Source organism: Coloeus monedula, assembly GCF_965178545.1.
Source record: "Coloeus monedula genome assembly, chromosome: 3".
NCBI lineage: Eukaryota > Metazoa > Chordata > Aves > Passeriformes > Corvidae > Coloeus > Coloeus monedula.
The window spans coordinates 29,397,009-29,416,934 of NC_138783.1; the positions used below are offsets into that span (position 1 = coordinate 29,397,009).

At 43.3% G+C, this 19,926-nt stretch overlaps 1 protein-coding gene across 1 annotated transcript in view; it reads right to left on the minus strand.

Annotated features, from left to right (window-relative positions):
* The window catches only part of LOC309571197 (ephrin type-B receptor 5), a gene marked incomplete at its 5' end in the record, with an annotated part of 47,762 nt that overhangs the window by 17,259 nt on the left and 10,577 nt on the right, over positions 1-19,926 (minus strand). Inside the window, 3 exons of the mRNA XM_082278483.1 lie at positions 2,551-2,889; positions 3,882-4,037; positions 16,840-17,536. Of these exons, the coding sequence (XP_082134609.1) occupies positions 2,551-2,889; positions 3,882-4,037; positions 16,840-17,536 (1,192 nt within the window). The remainder of the gene's footprint in view (positions 1-2,550; positions 2,890-3,881; positions 4,038-16,839; positions 17,537-19,926) is intronic.

A 19,926-nucleotide genomic window follows, 5' to 3' on the forward strand; every position in this document is an offset into this window, starting at 1 on the left:
AGCACTTCAAACCTGAGCTGAAAGCAATTCCCTTCTCTTGTCTCATCTCTGTACAGTTCTTCCGGTGATTAGCATATCATATTTGCATTTCACACTATTACCATCCAAACAGGTTTTATTATTGCTATCCAAACAGGTCTCATGTTTCAGGTTAAGTCTTATTATAGTAAAGGACGTTTTTCAGTGCCAGCCCTTCTTATTCTGGTCTCAGGCACGTGGTCACTGAAGAGTAGGAACATCATGATCAGTCTGCCACAGAAAACTGTGATTGTGTAACCAAAGGATCCTATCATGCTCTGAAAAAGGGCCAGAAGACTGCAAGGGGTAAGCAAACTCTTAGAGGAACAGTGTTTTGGAGACAAAGATGAAGAGTGAATAGGTATCACAGGAAAAAGAAAAAATAGAATTATTTCCATACAGAATATTGCCTAAGATACCTCTAATGAAGGGGCAGGAGTATTTTTTGGACCAGCAACTGGAAGAAGAGAGAGGACTCTGATGTATAAGTAAGAAGAAGCTTCAGAAACTGCCAGGACTGGAGGGTCTTTTTTTGGGTCATCTTTAATTCAACGGAGAGAAAATTTTTGCTGTGGCCCTTTATTCTGAAAGCATACCTTTTTCCAGTCTGCTTTTCTTTATGTACCCTTCTTGTTTCCCTGTACCCTTTTTGTCTCTCTCAGCATGTAAAATCCTGAAATTTTGATCTCTGCTTGTATAATAACAATAATAATAGAAATAGTAGTAATTGTTATAATCACACAACATCAACAAACAATGCTGAAGTGAAAAGCTGCTGAAGGGATCAAAAGGAGGGGGTATGGATGAGACAGGCCATGTGATGGAGGAAGCAGGGCCTAGTTAGTATGAGCTGTCAGTACAAATCGAGGGCAGCTCATCTCAAGCTCACTCCTAACGATCCCAAGGAAAAGCAAGGAAAGAAAAACTGCGACCAAACACAAAAAGAAGCCACTCGGTACCCACTGATGTTTAAGAAAGTTGTCGTCCCCTGAAACAGCTTTACTGCACAAGAGAAGCACCTTAGAGAGAGGCACCCAACACACCCAAGACACCCAGAGACACCAAGAGACACCTGGAAGAGCAGGAGTGGTCAGAAAAATCAAACAGAAGCAGAAGAAGAGAGTAGATTTGGTGATTCCAGGAAGGAGGAGGAAGCAGCTACTCAATTAAGTTATCTCTGATATAGATAAGAAGGTTGACATGAGAAGCATGAAGAAAGAGAATTCTGTAGGATGTTAATAGAACACCCACCTTTCTCCAGGAGAAGCTAAAGGACTGTCTGGAATTACCACACAAATTACCCACCCACATTTTACAGTAAACAAAAGCTGATCACCCACTTGCAGCCAGCCTCTTAAGGGAACCAGGGATCCTATAGGTGCTCTGCTACTCAATGTCTGCCAGGTAACACTTCAAAGGGAACAAACAGATCAACCCCCCAGCATCTGCTAACAGTAGGAAATTAGTTGGGGGGTACATATATATTCCCTTTCTTTCCATATAATAGAAGCAGAAATGATAAGATGTGATTTAACCAAGACCATGATGCCACATCTGGTTTCACAGCACTTCTCTGGATCTTTACCAAAAACCTTGTTCTGCAGGGGTTTCCACACTACACTCTGGAATCTCCTACAGGATTTGTTTCAGTTTAACATTTACACAACTCTAAATGTTTGCAGACATTTTCTGTCACTCAGTTCAAAATGTTCCCCCTCTTTCTCCTCTTCATCACATTACTCCTCATTATATCCTCTTAAACAAGCTGTGTATAATTCCTCTCCATATTAGCTTATACATGCTTGTGAAGAACAACATATGCCCAGTCTCTTAATGCTGACATTTAGCAGAACTCTATGCCTGGATGTATGTTTCTCTCCAGCTCCAGTCCTTGTAAATGATATTTACAGGAAATAGAACTCCTATGACTGCCCACACAACCCATTAGTATCTTAGTTTAGTCATCCCCCCGGTTTAGTTTCTAGTTACAAGGATCACGACATCTTTGAATATAACTGGCACAACACATTTTAGTATTTCTACCATGTAAAGAGGAAAAAATAAGTTGTTTATTAACAGGAAAATAAGAAGATGAAATGAAGAGGAGTAGGGGATAGAGAAAATGAAGAGGAAATTAAGAAATGCTCACTAAGAACTTCTCTGGCAAGCTGATGCTCACAAAATCCTCATCAAACCCTGATAGTGTCCCCTCTCTTGCACAATGAAACAACATGCTTTGTCTGACCCACAGCGCTACATCTCCCATTGGAATCTTCTCCAGGGCAGCCTCTTCCCCGAGAACCACATTAGCTGCTAAACTTGAGTTTTTCTGCCAAGAGGAAAGAATGGAAAGCCCATTTAGATAAGGCAGGAACAGGAAGGGCAAAAGTGAAACTGCAGAACTAGCTGGGCAGGATAGAAAAAGGCACACCACACAAGTAAAAATACAAAACTCCAGGATTCAAAAGATACAAGCAAATCAAAGAGAAAGAGAAGTAGAACTTTGGGGCTTGGATGCAGAGGTCTCCTCACCTGTCTGGCTGGTGCTAACATTGATGGTGGCAAAGTGGGGTGCTTCTGAACTCAGCTCAGTCACCAGGTTGACGGCCTGGATCTCGAAGGTGTAGTGCACACGGGCCAGGAGGTTGGAGACTTGCACGCGGCTCTCGGTCAGCCCCACCTGGCGCGGCTCGAACTGCACGCTGTCCCCGCAGCGCACGCACGGCCCCGCCGACCCCGCCGGGCACACCTTGCAGATCACGTTGAAGAAAACGTCCTTGCGGCCACCCAGGTCCTTCGGGAGGCGCCAGGTCAGCAGCACGTTGGAGCCAACAATTTCATAGCTGAGGTCACGAGGAGCAGAGGGGATGCCTTGAAAACAGAACGAAAGATCAAAATCCCATGAAAGAACGGGAGAGAGGTGAGGGAAAGGAAAAGCAAAGCAAAGGGAAAAGAATAGAAGAACAAGTTGCTTTTTCTTGTCATTCTTCCTCTTCTTTAGTTGTTTCTTTGAGTGAGGCTAAGAAAAACATACTCTTTGCTACATCAAGCGCACACTTACATAAACAAAGGAACAACTGTATTAGCACATTTTAGACAAACAAAATTATAAAGAAGGGTCTTTGTTTCAAGGGTGTGACTTTTTCATTTCCGTAAAAGAACAGGGAAGTGCCAATCCCTTGAAATTTTAAACTTTACACAACCTTAGTAAAGACTGCTCTCTACTGAGACCTGTAATTCTCTCCTTCGGCATCTAATATCTCTGAACTTTCTCAGACTACCGTTAACCTGTTCCATCTATTCCAGGAACTGCATACCAGTTTTGCCTGCAATTATTCCTGGTGCCAGCCAGATTCCTCAATGGCACCGGGGTAAACTCTGACAGCTGAAAAACTGCCCATTCTGTGCATTCCAACACCTCCCTTGATGGCAGAGAGAGAGAGAAGAGAAAGAGGAAAATGCAGAGGGTGAGAAGGAGGCATGGGGATGAGAGTGGGACAAGACACTGCAGCTAAGAAGTTAAAAGTTCAGAAAGGTAGAAGTAGGCAGCAGAACTGTGCTGCTAAACCTGGGCACAGACACAAAGCAAGACGGGAAGGGTAGGGACAGAGAGGCTGAGCTCAGTAACAGGGAGGGGCAAGGGAAACATTATTTACAGAATATTTCCCTTTGAAGGCTGTAATGAAACCCAAGAATCCTCATTCTCACCATTACTCTGTAGTCAGGTGCAGAAGCAAAGGGAAGTTTTGGGTTATTTCAAAGCTCTTGAGATGAAGGGAATTGCAACCCCCCCAAGTCATCCAGGCACATTCTCTCTCATTAACTGCCCTTGTTGCTTGCAAACACTTCATCCAAACACTTACCAGTGCAGGGAGCATCAGAATTGTCTGAAGCAGATCGATAGTACCGGTTCTGACACACACACTCCCGGGAACCTGGCAGTGGAGCGTGGCTGTGGGCAGGGCACAGATGGCAAGGGTCATCTCCCACAGATACTTTAAAGAAACCAGGGGGACAGGCTAAGAGGAGTAAAATAAGAGAGGCAGAAGCAGGAAAATCATTAATTCAGATTTCAGAAACACTGTAATCTTATTTACATTTAACTTGTGCTGCTACTGCTGGGAGAAGTTACTGCATAGAGCCACTACCAGTTTTGGTTCTTTATGGAGCATATTTTGTTCAAGTTGCAATTTCAAAACAGTTTATTTTATTCTACATGTAAGTGCTTAGATTGATTCACTGGCAGATGAAAGAGAACCATCAGAGAACTGAGACAGCTTTGGCCACCTCAAATAATTGTCTTCTCATTATTCACTCAAAGAGCTTTTAAACTGGAGAATCCAAAGAGCCCAGCCAAGTGATTTGTCTTGAAATATCTAGCAGCTACCCACATCTCCTTCCCCCCACCTAACACAGCCACAAAATTGGATTTTTTATGCTGCCTACAACAGATTCATTACTTTAAGTCATATACACTACCATGGCTGATTAAGCATTAAAACTAAGAGCAGACACTAAGATTGGCAGTCCTATTTTTTTTCCTGTAGGTCTGAAAACTTCCCAGTAATGGATAAAAGCACGTTAATTAGTCAAATGTAATCTGCATAGGAACATGTATTTGCAACAAGCTGAAACAAGGATGGAAATCCATCCTACAGGGAAAGAAAATGAAAAATAACTTATTAACAATATGAGAGTATGGTACATTCTAGGTTTGGCAAAGATGCCTAACAGGAGGTGCTTGGACCTAGTACTGAAGTGCTAGGATACAGATTTTACTGTTTTTATGTAAGTTTTCTAAAGTTGATTTTCTACATAAATAGATACAGCTCTTTTAGATTTTATGGACTAACAGAACTCAGGTAAAAGTTCATTTGCAGCTGACATTTTGTTCATTAATTTCACAATAAAAAGCATTTACAAGGAATGGGAAACTTTCAGACAGATACCAGATAAGCATTTGATGTCAAAAGACACAAGGGACACCCTCAAGAGCAGAACTGTCCTAGGGGTGACCATAAGCAGAATATTCCAAAGGACTGTGGATAGCAAAAAGTTATCTAAAAGAAGCAAAGCCAGTAAGAGAAGAATACTGTGTAGAGGCATTATATGAAATCAGGATCATTATATGAAATCAGGATCATATGTGTTCAATCCCCTTTGCGGTTACAGGCGCAGTCCAGAAATAACAGCCCGTAACAGCTGTGGAGTCCCATCAGGTTTATGCCTCTTGTATTACTTCATCTTCTCTGTTGAAACTCTTCTTGGATGCAGAGCAACCTCCACACGAACAGAGTGTTAAGTCCTGGAACAGGTCGGACCATAAAGGGGACTTCAACAACTCTGAATAATAGCTGTTAGATAGGGGAGCACTGTTTCTTCCCAGCACTCAAAAAACGACAACATTCAGCGTGTGATACATTGCCATTTGGAAAGGAAAGGGGAAGAAGAGACTAATTTTCTCATGATGGATGATGGTTAGAAAAGTGCAACTGCCTTTGCCTTCAGGCCTTTATCCAGCAGAAAATCAAACTATTCTCATATGGAGAGATACGTCCATATGTTCATATGGACAAAAAAAAGTATGTAAGATTTTATCCACTTTATAAATTATACACCTTTCACTCAATTTAAGGCTCTCTGAACAGCCACAGATGTAGAATATAATTTTTACACTTCTTGGCAAATGCACCTGTACTGAAACCATGAGTAGTATGAACGGGAAATTCTCATCCAATGCGCTGCATAGTCATTCCACCAAAATTTCAGGGATCTTTCTCTATTTCAAATTTGAGAATGCTGAACTTAATGTGAGTACCTTTAAAAGTGATTTTATCTCATCTGTTTTTTCTTGCATCAAACTCCTTCTGAGCTGTTGTCGAGGCTTAGAACTAATGGCACATTCATTCCACTTGTCAAGGTAGACCCTGCAGAATGGTTCTTTTCTTTTATTCAGTATTACAGCCTGATATCAAGTGGGACAACGATCTTCCTGCTAGTCACAATAATGAAAATGAACAGGTAATGGTAATGTCTGTCATGTATGTGATGCTAAAGGGAAATCTGCAGACGGTACAGACTTTACCCCTGCCATATAAAAACATATTTACCCTACAAGGATGGTGCTAAAAGAATTCAGATAGATTCACCTTTAGCCCAATTGCAAATCATATGGAAAGCTAGCAAAGCTGTGAATGAAGAATTTGTCTGGCATTTAGTAAATAAAATTAATTTAAAAATAAACGTGTTGTGTTAAAATAAATAAACATTTATTTTTACACAGTTCTTTGAAGTCTACTGGCAATTTGCTGTTGAGCTTGGAGATGCAGGGATGAGGTGTGCAGAGATAGCACGCTGTTGATGAGTTAGACAAAGGTAGCAAGCACAAGTGCAGCGTTGTAGGTTTTATGCAATGGAACAAAATGGTGCAGCACCTCCTCAGTAAATAAAGCCAGTCTATGTGAGTAATGATGCCTTTTCCTGGTCTTAAAATCAAGAATCACGGTTAGAAAACGGTTAGAAGGGGAAAAGGGATTTTACCTTGGTATTTATTTTAAGGATCCTTAGGTGCACACATCCAGGTCGAATGCACCTCAATGCACACTGCAATGCACCCCCCAAAGATCTGGTATAACATTCTAGGTCTTACTAATTAGCATATCTATCAAACATTCCCCAATGAGAGGCTCAAATAAGCCCCCCCCTCCCCAAGGAACCTTCCCCTGGATGATTCTATCTTAGTTTACAAATTGTTCTGGAGAGGACCTTGGGGTCTGGAGCTTCTAAGATGTTTAGTCTCCTAACATAACAATTAAGTCTAAGAGTGTAGGCTAAAAGCCACTAAGAATACAAAAGCTATAAAATGGTATATAGAAGGGGTATAAAAGAAAAGGCAAAAAATCATCATGGCATCAGTAAGAGCACCTCTATTGCTTAAAAGGCAGTGCAAGACTTCATCAATGCTATGGGCAGTCACTCCAAGTGACCATAAACATTCAAAAGCTGCTTCTAAAAACCAACCAACCAACACACAGAGCAAGAATACAAGCCTTTGCACAGGGACATGGTGTCAGCTAACAATGTTATCTGTTCCTATCACTGATGCAGGACACTACTATAGAGACAACACTGGAATAGTTATGTGTAACAAACACTAGTGATCAAATACTTACACCTGTGCTAATTGTCTGCACAAAATCTAATTTCACTGTCCATGCACTGTGTTTGACATATGTCAGAACCATATGCAAAGGCAGGTCATTGCTGTCTCCCCTAGCACTGCCCAATGTCCAATGCCTTTTGTCTTGTCCCACTGAGGTGACTCCTTGCTACCTATGAGACCTCTTACTCATTGAGGCAGCATCTATTTGTGACTGCAATCCCAGAACGGTAAGAGTCACTCAATGAAGAATTGCTTGTTTATGCTCAAGAGTAAGGACAGCATGAGAACAGGTGACTTCAGAGTAATTTACATGTTTAAAAAAGAATATTTCCACCAACTAAAGTAGCAGACTTCTGACAAAACCTTCAAATATGAGCAGCAGACAAAAAAAGGAAAAAGAAAAAAAAAAGCCTAAGCACATTTAAGAAGGAACTTGGCCCGTTTCTGAATTGATTTTGATACAGTTGCCATTTACAGTAAAGTAGCAGAATTAATGTAAACACATCTCCTCCTTCCAACATCTCCAGGTCAAATATTCCCTTGCCCTTTATTTAAATTAAGCAGAGTGAAGAAGCCACATAGTCTCATTAATAAGCACTATACTTGAGCTGAGTAAACTGAACAAATAAAATTTCACTGCAGCTGTTCCACCAAAAAAATTAATTTCAGTATTATGTTCACATGTCCTATGTGCTAGACCACAGCAGATTGATGTCTTGGCTACACCAGGGCATCTCAGAGGGCTTTCAATATTTATCTGTGAAAAACTGGATCGAGCTGAGGGCTGACAGCTGGAATCAGCCTTCCATTCAGAGGCACTGATCTTCAAGGGGGACTACAACTACCTTACTATCTACTGGAGGAGGAACACAGCAGGGTAGAAGCGTTTCAGGAAGTTCCTGGAAAGCATCAGGAACTACTTCCAGACCCAAGCAATAGAGGAGGCAATGAGGGGAGGTGCCCCCTGGACCTGATGCTCACAAACAAGGAAGGGCTCACTGGTGATGTGAAGGCTGAAGGCAGCCTTGGCTACAGTGACCATGACATGTGGAGTTCAAGATCCGGAGTGCAGTGAACACAGCAAAAAGCAAGCTCACAACACTGAACTCTGGGAGAGCAGATGTGACCACCTTGGTGATCTGGAGGAGTCCTGTGGGATAATGCCCTGGAATGAAGAGTGACTCAAAAAAGCTAGTTCATGTGCAAGGATTACCTCTTCCAGGTGCAAGAGCAATCCATCCCAACAAGCACGAATTCAGGCAAAAAATGCCAACAGGACTGCATGTTTGAACAAGGAGCTGCTAGCAGAGAAAGGAAGCACATGGAAGGCAGAAGCACGGACAGGTAGCCTGAGAGGAACATAGAGACATTGTCCAAACACGTAGACATGTGGCTAGGAAAGCCAGAGCCTACCTGGAATCACATCTGGCACAGGATGTCAAAAGCAAGAAGGGTTTCTCTAAGAACAGAAGTGGCTCAAGGAAGAGGGAAAATGTGGGTCAACTGCTGGGTGACACAGGCCACCTTCTTCACATCAGTCTTTACTAGCAAGACCATCCTTTAAGAACTCTAGGTCCTGGAGACCTTGGGGAATTCTGCAGCAAGGAAGATGATCTTTACCTTCTACTCAGCTTTGGTGAGGGTACACTTGGAGTCCTGTGTTGAGTTCTGGGCTCCCCAGTACACTAGAGACAGTAACATATTGGGGAGAATCCACCAAAGGGCCATAAAGATGGTTAAGGGGATGGAGTATTTCTCACAGGAGGAGAGGCTGGTAGAGATGGGACTGCTCAGCCTGGAGTAGAGAAAGCTTCCAGCAATCCCATGAATGTACACAAATAGTTGAAGGGACGATGCAAAGAGGACAGAGCCAGGGTCTTTTCAGTGTTTCTCAGTGACAGGCCCAGAGGTGAAGGGCACAAACTGAAACACAGGAGGTTCCCTCTGAACCCAGGAAACAATTTTTTACCATGAGAGTGACCGAGCACTGAAGCAGGTTACCCAGAGGGGTTGCAGAGTCTCCCTCCTTAGAGAATTTCAAAAATAGTCTGGACCTAGTGCTGGGCAAATTGCTGGAGATGACCCTGCTTGTACAGGGAAGAGGTTAAGGTGTGCTCCAGAGATCTCTTCCAAGTGCAGCTATTCTGTGTTTTCCCTTAAACACAAGCCAATTAAAATGTGTGGATAGAATCCTGTGGTCTTGGCTGCCTCATTGCCAGATCATTCATCACATACATGATTGTGGGTGGACAGGGAACAATGAATGGAAAGTTCTTGACACTAGACTACATCTCATTTCAGATGTTCAGAGTGAAATGAGAATAGATTGTCAGGTTCCCTCTGAGGGAGGGGCCTGAGAAAAGACTTTAAACAAGGACAGAAAAGTGTAAAGAAAAACAATAAGTAAGAGAGTCACCTGCCTGGTTCCACTCACATTACAGGAATTGCACCTGAAGAACTGTGGAGCGGAATACTGAGCAACTTAGGAGCAAAGATCTCTCCACGGTGATTATTTTTTATTGTCTAGTGAAAAAATAATTACTACATAAACCTATAATCTCACGCTGTTATTTCCAGGAGGGATGGCAGATACAGAGAAACAATAATGCTTTGAAACTCTCATTCTGCCCCTGGGTATTTCTATTTCCAGAAGAAAAACAGCAAAATGAAATCATATAGCATACTGCAAGCAAAGCTGATTTACAGCGATTAAACATGATTCACATCTCTCTCACCTTCCTAATGAAAATATAGTTGGAAAAAGTATACTGTGGCCTAAATTTTGTTGTTGCTTATATTTTACATCTCTAATTTTGGCCAAAATGGCTGGACTGAGTAAAGCAGACACTAACTGGCCTCCAGCTAAAAGAAGCTGAAGAATGGCCTCCAAAGGCAGGCATTGCAGCTATCACAACTTTCTGCTTCCACCTGAACCCTGCCTCTGCATCCAGTCAGGGAGCTGCTTACATTCATGAGCACCTTTATCCCTTTCCAAAACTGCCTAAGATAGGCTAGCCCACAGCACTCAGGACTTTAGCCCTCAGATAGCAATAATAATTGTTCCCAGGACATGGAGCTTTTCCTGGCATTGCCTCAGTCCAGTCACTATAAATAGTATATCGAAGGTCAAGTCAGGAGGAAAGAGAAAAAAATTCCCTAGCAATCTAAATAGGCAACAGCAACTTCCTTTTATTCAAGCAGTTACAGTGAGCCTAGGGCTGTCTCTGCACACACAGAATCCATCCCTCATTTGTTTCTGAATCTTACCTTGCATTCCCTTCTTACTGCAGATCACGGCATTAGGTCCACTTGCCATGGTCCTCCAGTCTCTGCAGATGACTGTGTTCACTTGAGACAGTCGTAACAAATATTCAGGCTGAAGCAGGCCCACTGTCACTAGGACTAGTATGCTTTCCTGCAGTGAGCACTACCACTTCAGGACCATCCCAGAGAAAGCCTGAACAAGAGCAGCTTCTCCTGAAACACCTCCAGTTTGTTCCTGGAGAACATCTTCACATGGAAACACGAACACCAGCTAAGCCACAGGCCTTTTTGCTGGTGATCGTATGACTTATGATCCCCCAGGCACCAGGACTTTCCAAGAAAACACGGATCTAGCTCTGATTGATTCACAATATCCAATGCAAGGACAGAAGGTTGCAGAGCTAGCACCTCAGGGGGCAGAGCAAGCTGCCACTTCCCATCAAGTCAAGGCTACTATGAAAGGAGAAGGCAGAGTTTGGAGTGCGCAAGCGCTTTTCCCTCAGCTTGTCTCAGTCATTTTTCATCTTGGCACAGTGTCAGAATGCCACAACAGCTCAGCTGGGCACAGCTCATCTCAGACACTGACCCAGTTTTCATCAGCTCCCCCTACAGCACTCGCCCCTGTGTTTGCCTGACTGCTCACTGGAGACAAGTTCCACCCGGGAGGCCAGAGGAGCAGCTTCTGACAGACTTCTAACAATAACAAATACCAAAACCAGCAGAGAAAAGTGCTGGAATTGTGGAGTGGCAAGAGAGAGAGGGATAAAGAAAATAAAAATGAAGAGAGGACAGACCAAGAACCAAAGAGGTTAAGAAAGAGGCATTAAAAAGCTCACTCAGATGGTAAGGGCAGAGAGGAAATATTCTGAGAACTAAACAAAATGCAGCAACTGGAGAAGGACCAAAGGAACTTCAACAGAGCTTTAGGTACACCCAACAGTGACTTTAGGGAATGGGATACAGGTGACACTGACTTTCTGTATGCAGATATGACTTGGAACTGAACTGGGACACAGGAAGACATTTAGAAGAGCATAAAATTGCTCTCTTCTTGACTGAGACAAGTGATCTCTTTCTGTTATGGGAGTTCTGCTCCCAGGTGTACTATGGGGCAGCAAGAATAAATACTAGATGAGAGAGTATTGAAAATGAACAGTGTCAAAACTGGCAGTGGAGTCAAACTGGGAAGGATGAATAGACACAGCTCAATTTGAGGCCTGGGGAAAATGGGATGTGCAGAGCTACAGAGGGCCTCAAATGAGAATGACTCTAGGCAAAGGGATGGAGTTTGGCACTTAGAGGGCAGAACGATGGAAAGGAGTTAGCAACTGACAATATTGTAGAAATACAATGTAGACATTTAGACATTACATTCTCAAAATGTTAGAAAGATAGCATAATTAGCATGCAGAAAACACACTAGAAAATAAAAATTTTAGTGTTTTTTAGATAAAGCACTTCTTCCCCTCCCCCCCATAAATGTCTATGGCTAGCTTATGGTGATAGTAAATTCCCACTGGGCCAGGCTACTGCACAGTGACTGCTACCGTGCATCTTGCATCTTGTTCTGAATAAGGTGGGATCAGCCCGAGATAGAAGCAAGGCACAGTGACGCAAAGGGGCCCTGGGTTGATCGAGAGTTTCACAGTTGCTACAACTGTTTGGGTGGGTAAGAGAGAGTGGAAAATGAAAGAAACATAAGGAGAGAAAAGTGTGTCTTTTGAGTCTTAAAGAAGAGCATCGAATCAACTGAGATAAAATAAATGAAGTGACTAAGAACTCTTTCCCGCTTAACTGTTGATAAGAGATCAGTTGAGTAAGGGATTTTTTAGGTAAAAGAGGTGGAGCTGAAGCAATTACTGGATAATTATATACGGGAGAACTGCCAGGGAATTGGTTGAGTGAAGGAAAAAAAAGGCAAAAACATGAGAGGAAAGATTTGGGCAGGGTAAGGACAGAATACAAGTAGACAGTAAGCACTTGAAACAGGAAAAGCAGCAAACTACTTGAAAAGCACCCAAATGTATGTGCAAATAGCAGAAGAAGGCTGGAGAAGCTGATGAAAGGAGCAATATGGGAGAAAAATAACAGAAAAAGGTAATCTAGATCAAGGCACCAAACATTACTGTCTACTGTGAGTTTACCTTGAAAGTAAAGCTCTTACCCAGGAGAGGCTAAGACATTGGGTTTGTTCATTTTGAACAGGCTGTGGGGCGGGAGCTTACGGCTGTCATCAGCCACCTGATGGGAGGATATGAATGAGGTGTAGGCACAAGGTGGCAGAACATGAGGTAACAGATACAAGTCGTAATAACCTCTTACTACATCTTACTAAAATCTTCTACATAGGAAAAAGTAATTTCACCATGGGTGTTGTCAAGTATTGGAACAGTTGCCCAGGGACATTGTGTAATCTTCATCTTCAGTAATAACTAAAACTAGATTAGAACAGGCCTTGAGTGACCTAACCCAGTTTGGTCCTACTTTGAGCATAGGGTTGGAGCAGGTGACTTTCACAAGTCCCTGCAATGTAAATTATCCTGTGGTTTTAAAGGAAGCATCTTTTAAGTGATTAAAATTTAAGAAGAGCTTATTGTGCTTTTTTTTTTTCCTTTGCTACTAGTGCGTGCATATTTTTAGCAGACTATTGAATCTTTTACTTTAATATAAATCTTAAATTCTTTTAGCCTCACACACTGAAAAAGGTTTACCCAAGCTGGTGAGAAAGGGCATTTTTTAACAGTACAAAAATAATCATGCAATATTCTTCCCAAATGAGACCTCCAACAGCTCCGTGCACAGTTGCTTGCTCCTGTAGTTATCAGTAATACAGATGTGATTCCTTCTGCAATCAGAAGGGACTACAGATAGCCAAAGCATATGGGCCATTTTATGGAACCCTTAAAGCTACTACAGATGACAGGCAGATCTTTGGCTTGCTTAATACTCTTAGAAACATCCAGGGAAAGAAGAGAGGAGAAGCAGCCATGTGGATGGCTGACCTTGACAAACACCCAAATGCCCACCCAGCCACTCTCTTACTCTCCCTCCTCAGCAAGACATAGTGAGAAAATTGGATGAGAAAGCTCGTGGGCAAAGGTAAAGAAGTTATAAAGACAGGGAGCTTGTTTACCAATTACTGTCACAGGCAAAACAGACTTGGCTTGGGGAAATTTAATTTATTGCTGATTAACATAGATTTGAGTAATGAGAAAACAAAAACAAACATTAAACCAACACCTCTCCTCCTCCCTCTCCCAAGTTCAGCTTAACTCTTTTCATTCCAAACTTATTCCCTCCTCCTGTTTCTGGCTGGTGTTTTCTGCCCCTGGTTGAATATGTTTGTACAGAAGTGCCACACACATGGCTAATCAGCTCAGCTCTGTCCAGAGCTCTTTCCCTCTTTATTTGGAAGTCAGCTTAGCACTTTATCAGGCAGTCATTCTTCTTCTCTTTTTTGTCTACATTGTCATTTTTGGAATTTTTTTAAAAATGTCCCAGTCGTACATTCTAAATATTATTTTCAGAAGCACTGGTAACTTAAATCCTGTAAGACATTTGCAAGGCAATGCACCCTGTGTGTATACATCTACAGAAAGAAAAGGAGCTAAGGTCCCAACCTGCTTTTTTCCTTGTAAACTGCCATTCTCTTTTCTGACTGTTCACCATGCCAAGTCTACTCAGATAAAGTCAAAAGTGAATCCCACGCAGACTGCGCCCCACATCACCCAAAGGTTGCCATTTCACTCTTCCATTTAGCTGGATAAATTTGTCATATAGTAACATACAGCAGGCAGTCTTATAAAAGTAAGGAAAGAAAGTACCTTAACTCATGACAGGGGGCAGGGGGAAAAAAGGGCTTTCTAGCTATCTGCCCAGAATGGCTCTTGGCAGATTCGTTGTTCTAAATAAAGAGGTAACAGCTGGTCCAGGAAGGACTCCACAGGCTTGCATATGGTGAGGGGGAAGGCAATGCCCACACACTCTTCTACTAAAGCGTAAGAAGGAAACTTGCTTCTCCTCCTTACCCTTGGTTGATTCTTCAGTCTTATTAAGAACACCTCTCCGCATTACCATCAGTAGAAATCTGCCCTTGAGCTATTGCTTTTGTTCTGCATTTCATTTAGAACATTGTGGCAGCTCTGTATCATGGAGTACTTCTGTTCTTCATAAGGGAGAACGTTATGTACAGAGGAGAAGTGCTGGAGAGGACTCCACACAGAGAAACACCAAGCAAAAAGACAAATTACATGAGCTGAATGTGGCTTCATTCAGACAGGACAGCAAAATGTTGTTAGCAGGAGAAGAGATCAGGATGGATGATCAAGCCGGAGGAGTTTACAAGAAACATGAGGAGAAAAAAAACCCCTCTAACATTATGATTCCTATTTGGTTGTCATTGGCTGCTCTAGGCTGCTCACGGAATCTCAGGAAACAAATGATGGGAACTGACTTTTGCAGCTTGATAGACTGTCATTATTTCAGTTATTCCTTATAATATTAACCATTTTCATCTATCTCCAGCTTCTGTGACAATGAAGCTGCAAGGAAGTATCAGCTTTTACTGAATACTACAAAAAATGGAAGACAGATTTTTTAAAAACCCCTTATTTTTATTTGGCAAGTCTAATTTCTTTTTCTCTTTTTTTTTTTTTTTTTTGACTGCTTAAGAGTACTATCTGAAACTAAATTATTGACTGGCAGTTTATTTAGACTGTGAACTAGTCATGCTACTGATGCAGACAACAAATTTAGTGCCATACAGAGCTGCTCTACATCAGAGCTTACTGTCTCTGGAGCACCACTAAATGAATGTAGTTACGTTTCTCCCAGAATGAGCAGGATAAAAAGGCACACATATTTTAATTATTCTCAAAGTTTAAACAAATGAAAAGCACTTACCAATTTTAATTTCTTTATAAGTCTCCAGCACAATGACCTGTATTTTAATAAAGCTATTTTGCATGACCCAAATCACTTCATGAAGCAGGAATTTAAGGTAACATATTGACAACCATTAATTATTCATTGCATTTGCACTCGGTGTTAACCAGAGTATTTGTATGCTCCATGTCTGAGTTAACTCTCGTTTGAATAAATCCAACTTTTGCATTTTGTTTGCAGCCAAAACTGGGTTCCACATTACATTTATTTTTTAGAGTACTAAGTGTATTGCAGCAACATTTTACATGGCTGAGAGATTTTGAGTAGATGCATATTCAAACAAAGGAAGCATTAGAAGAACATCATAACCAACATAAGCAGTTTGCTCTAATGGACAGTCCTAAGCTCGAGACAAGAACACAGTCATGACATTAGACTGGGTGTTCAGGCTTGGACAGATTTTAGCCCAATACCACTTCTGGGTGATATGTGATGTATTCTACTTCTTCCTCCTACAAACATTTCACAGAAATACCATGGGCCCTGGGGCAGAGAGTACATTACTAGTAATGATGATACCATTAAGACTGCTTTTTCTAGTCAGGACAGGCTCACAGAGCCCTGTCACATTTTCTCTGTCCCATGACCAAGCTGCTGCCATTTCCCCATTTTTTATTTTATTTTATTTTATTTTATTTTATTTTATTTTATTTTATTACTATACACTAGCAAAAGGGCCAGAAATAACTAGGACAGAAGAGTGTATTAGCTCTGGGCTCAGCTCTCTCCCATGTGGCATCTTCTTTCTAACACTGTTGCCTCTTGGTAAAGAAGTGGAATTATGGTACATCTGGAACTAAGGCCTGAGTGGAGTTTCCAATCATGTTCGTAGCAGCAAGCAGAGGTGTCCTGGTTTTGGCCAGGACAAGGATAATTTTCTGCATCAGCTGGGAGTGGGTGTGGCTGTGGGGGTGTAACCAGGACTAGATGTTACTCTACACCACCTCTTATCATTCCCAGGGATGGGGAGAAGGCACTCAGAATCTGAGGAAAAGGGCATTCCTTTTCGTTGGGAGAACACCTGGTTGGAAAGAGCCAATCAATCAGTATTTGTTTACTGTCACTTCCCATGTAAATCATTTGCCTTACACCTTTTGTTATCAATATTGTTGCTGTTACTGTTCATTTTACTATCTCATTGCTGTTTCAAATAAATTGTTCTTATCTTTGCCTTTTGTGTTTCCAACTGGAGGGGGAGCAAGTGGCAGTGTGGTTTTAGTGGGAATACCAAACTAGGGAACACCATTCCTAAACCAGGACAAGCAGTCACCCCAACTCCAGTCTGAGGAGCTGAATGTGTCAGAAGAGGCTGCTACGAAGTGATCTCTTTGAGAAATGATTTACTCTCCCAGGTCTGTGAAATTTTGGCTAGTGCCAAATACTGCTGATGCGGAGAACCAAAAAAAAAAGTGGCTGCCTGAGTTGGGGGGATGGGGAAATAGTTCTCTCACCTTGGCAGGCTCGTTCATCATCCACAGGCTGGTAGCCAGCCTTGCAGGTACACCGTCCAATGGCCACCATCCACTCCCCTTCTCCATTGCAGTGCAGCCGAACACTCGAGGACCCCGTCGTGCTCGTCTCCTCAGCATTGGGTACACACGTCCCCGGGGACTCCACCAGGGAGGTCCTCTCCCCACCAGCAAACGTTTCAGGAAAGGAGGCAAATCCTCTCACCACAGCTGGGCACTTGTAGAAAAAGACCTGGACTGCCACCAAGGACATGCAGGCTCCTGAATCCTGGAAGGCCAGGTAGAAGCCGTGCTTGGTGAGTGGCCCAAAGCTACGCACTTTGACATTCATCTTGACCACCTTCCCACTGCTGTCCACCTGGGAAAAGCTTTCATCAGCTGCAATAGTATCCACTTTGGTCCAGGGGCCCTCACGCCACTCTGGCATGTCCTGAGAGGCTATGTCAGCCTCCGACTGGTGGTAGTAGAGCGTGAAAGTCTCCTTGCAGGAAGAGGCCACAGTGCGCATGCTGGCGCAGTCCCTCACGGAGAAACGGAGGCGGACGTGCACTCGGTGGGCTCCGCGCCGCTCTATGAAGTGGGTGCGCAGCCAGTTGTTCTGACCTGGCTCAGCCACGTTGCACACTTGAAAGGTTCGGATCAGGCGCTTCTTGTCATCCAGGACACTTACCTCATCCCACTGCAATGGATATAGAGGAGAAAAAAGAAACAGTAAAAAAAAAATTGATTCAGTATTCAACTGCACCAAAAATACAGGACAGGTCTTTGTCTTTCCCTTCTCCTTGCCATGTCTGTGACAAGATTTGAACTTGCTGATGCCATGTGCAGCACAGCATTCTAGACAGAGTATGACCCTGTAAAGAAGAGCAGTCAAAACTCTGAAGTAAGAACTGTTGTGACAGAAAACATAAATCATGCAAATTTGGTCACACAACACTGACAATCTTAAAATGCGAGAGTCACACTTTCTTCCCTCCTATTTTCCCATCTCTCATCTCCAGAGACAAAACACAGGACAGAAACAAATGAGATAGAACAACAAAGACACTCTTCTCTGGAAAACACATTGAAGCAGAAGTCGCTTCTACCCAGCTTCACCACAGTGGGAGCTGTGTTCTGACATCTGTGCACATAATCCACTCAGCATGGCCACTACAGGGGCAGGTCCAGATCTGGTTTGTGCCTGAAGGAAGGCACAAGGGAGGGATAAGGAGGGGTAGAAGCGGGTTCCTGTACAAAGCTGTAAGAGAAACTCCTCCTTATCCTCTTAACAAGCTTTACAGAATAGGTACAAGGCCCTGGGTAAGACAGAGGACGTAAACAGTGAGATAGGAGAGAAGGAACCTGCTCAAGCGTTCTCAGAAAGGTCTGACCAACCAACCCCTCGCAACAAGATCTGCATTAAGACCATTTGCCATTATGGTTATGGTCATCTGTGACTTTCTCCTGTGTGAAACAGAAGCACCCATTTGCAGACCAGAACATCTTTTTAGGCAAGTGCTGCCTCCCTGGGCCCCAGTTTAGTGATGCCACTAGAAGAGCTTAGTACAGCCTTCAGACTACTATCCACACCTGCTTTTTCATATGGGTACAAATAATGTCCCAATAAAAAGTGCAAAGTTGATTTTGAGATTTCAGGGCACTGGGAAGAACACTACAGACCACAGGTAGTGTTTTTCTCCATCCTTCCAGTAGTGGTAAGACACTTGGGAAGAAACACATGATGCCAAGATATCAGTACCTGGCTTCAGGATTGGTGTCTCTGCCAAAATGCTGGGGGTTGTGATGGTTGAAGAATCTTTGAGACATAAGGTGTGCTGGGACCTGACAGAATCCACTGTCCCAATGGAAGAAATGTATCTTTGCTCATAAACTGGAAGGACTGATTGAGAGATTTAATATATAATTGACGGAGGAAGGGCATACCACCAGGAGAGCTGAAGGTAAAACCAAGGGTTGGCATGGCATAGACTTAGGATGGCAGTGCTAGTTGGGATCATGTACGATGCTCCTGGGAGCACAGAGGGCTCAGGAGCACAACTGAAATGTTTGTACACCATGGGAGCACTGGGCAATCATCCCTGGCACGAAATTTCTCAGGAACAAATGCCGGATCCTGCACCTGGCATGGAGTAACTGCAGGCACAAGCACAAGCTGGGAGAGGAGCGTCTGGAGAGCGCCCGCCCTGCAGGGAGGGCCCTGGGGGTGCTGGTGGGCAGCAGCTCAGTGAGAGTCAGCAGGGTGTGCCCGGGCAGCCCAGAGGGCCAAAGCCGTGTCCTGGGGGCATCAAACACGGCAGCACAGCCGGCCAGAAGGGGGGATCATCCGCTGTGCTCAGCGCTGGTGCGGCCTCACCCGGGGTGCTGGCAGCAGTTCTGGGCCCTGCAGTGTAAGAGGGATGGGAAGGAGGAGAAATGCATCCAGAGGAGGGCAACAAAGCTGGTGGAAGGGCTGAAAGCTGTGTCCTGGGATGAGTGGCTAAGGGTTCTGGGGTTTGTCCAATTTGGAGAAAAGAGAGTCTGAGGGGTGACCCGCTTGCTCTCTGCAGCTCCCTGAGGAGGGGAAGGGCAGAGGGAGGTGCTGATCCCTTCTCACTGGGATCCATGATAGGATGCATGGGAATGGTTCAAAGTTGCCTCAGGGGAGACTCAGAATTGACATCAGGAAGCATTTCTTTACCTAGAGGGTGGTCAGACACTGGAACAGGCTTCCTAGAGAGGTGGTCAATACCCCAAGCCTGTCAGTGTTTAAGAGACATTTGACAGTGACCTTAATAACATGCTTTAACTTTTGGTCAGCTCTTAAGTGGTCAGGCAGCTGGACTAGGTGATTGTTGTAGGTACCTTCCAACTGAAAGGTTCTATTCTATTCTATTCTATTCTATTCTATTCTATTCTATCTGTATGGAGGGATGGCTGGAGGACTCTATTTCTGGAGCAGAGTGGAAGGAATAGGGTAAGGAGGTGGCAACAGCATCCCACTCAGCATCCTCCTCTCTTAACAATCTGGCTCTGTACAACACACTGTGTTCAAATTGTTCATATGTAGAAAATCCATAAATCAAGTCT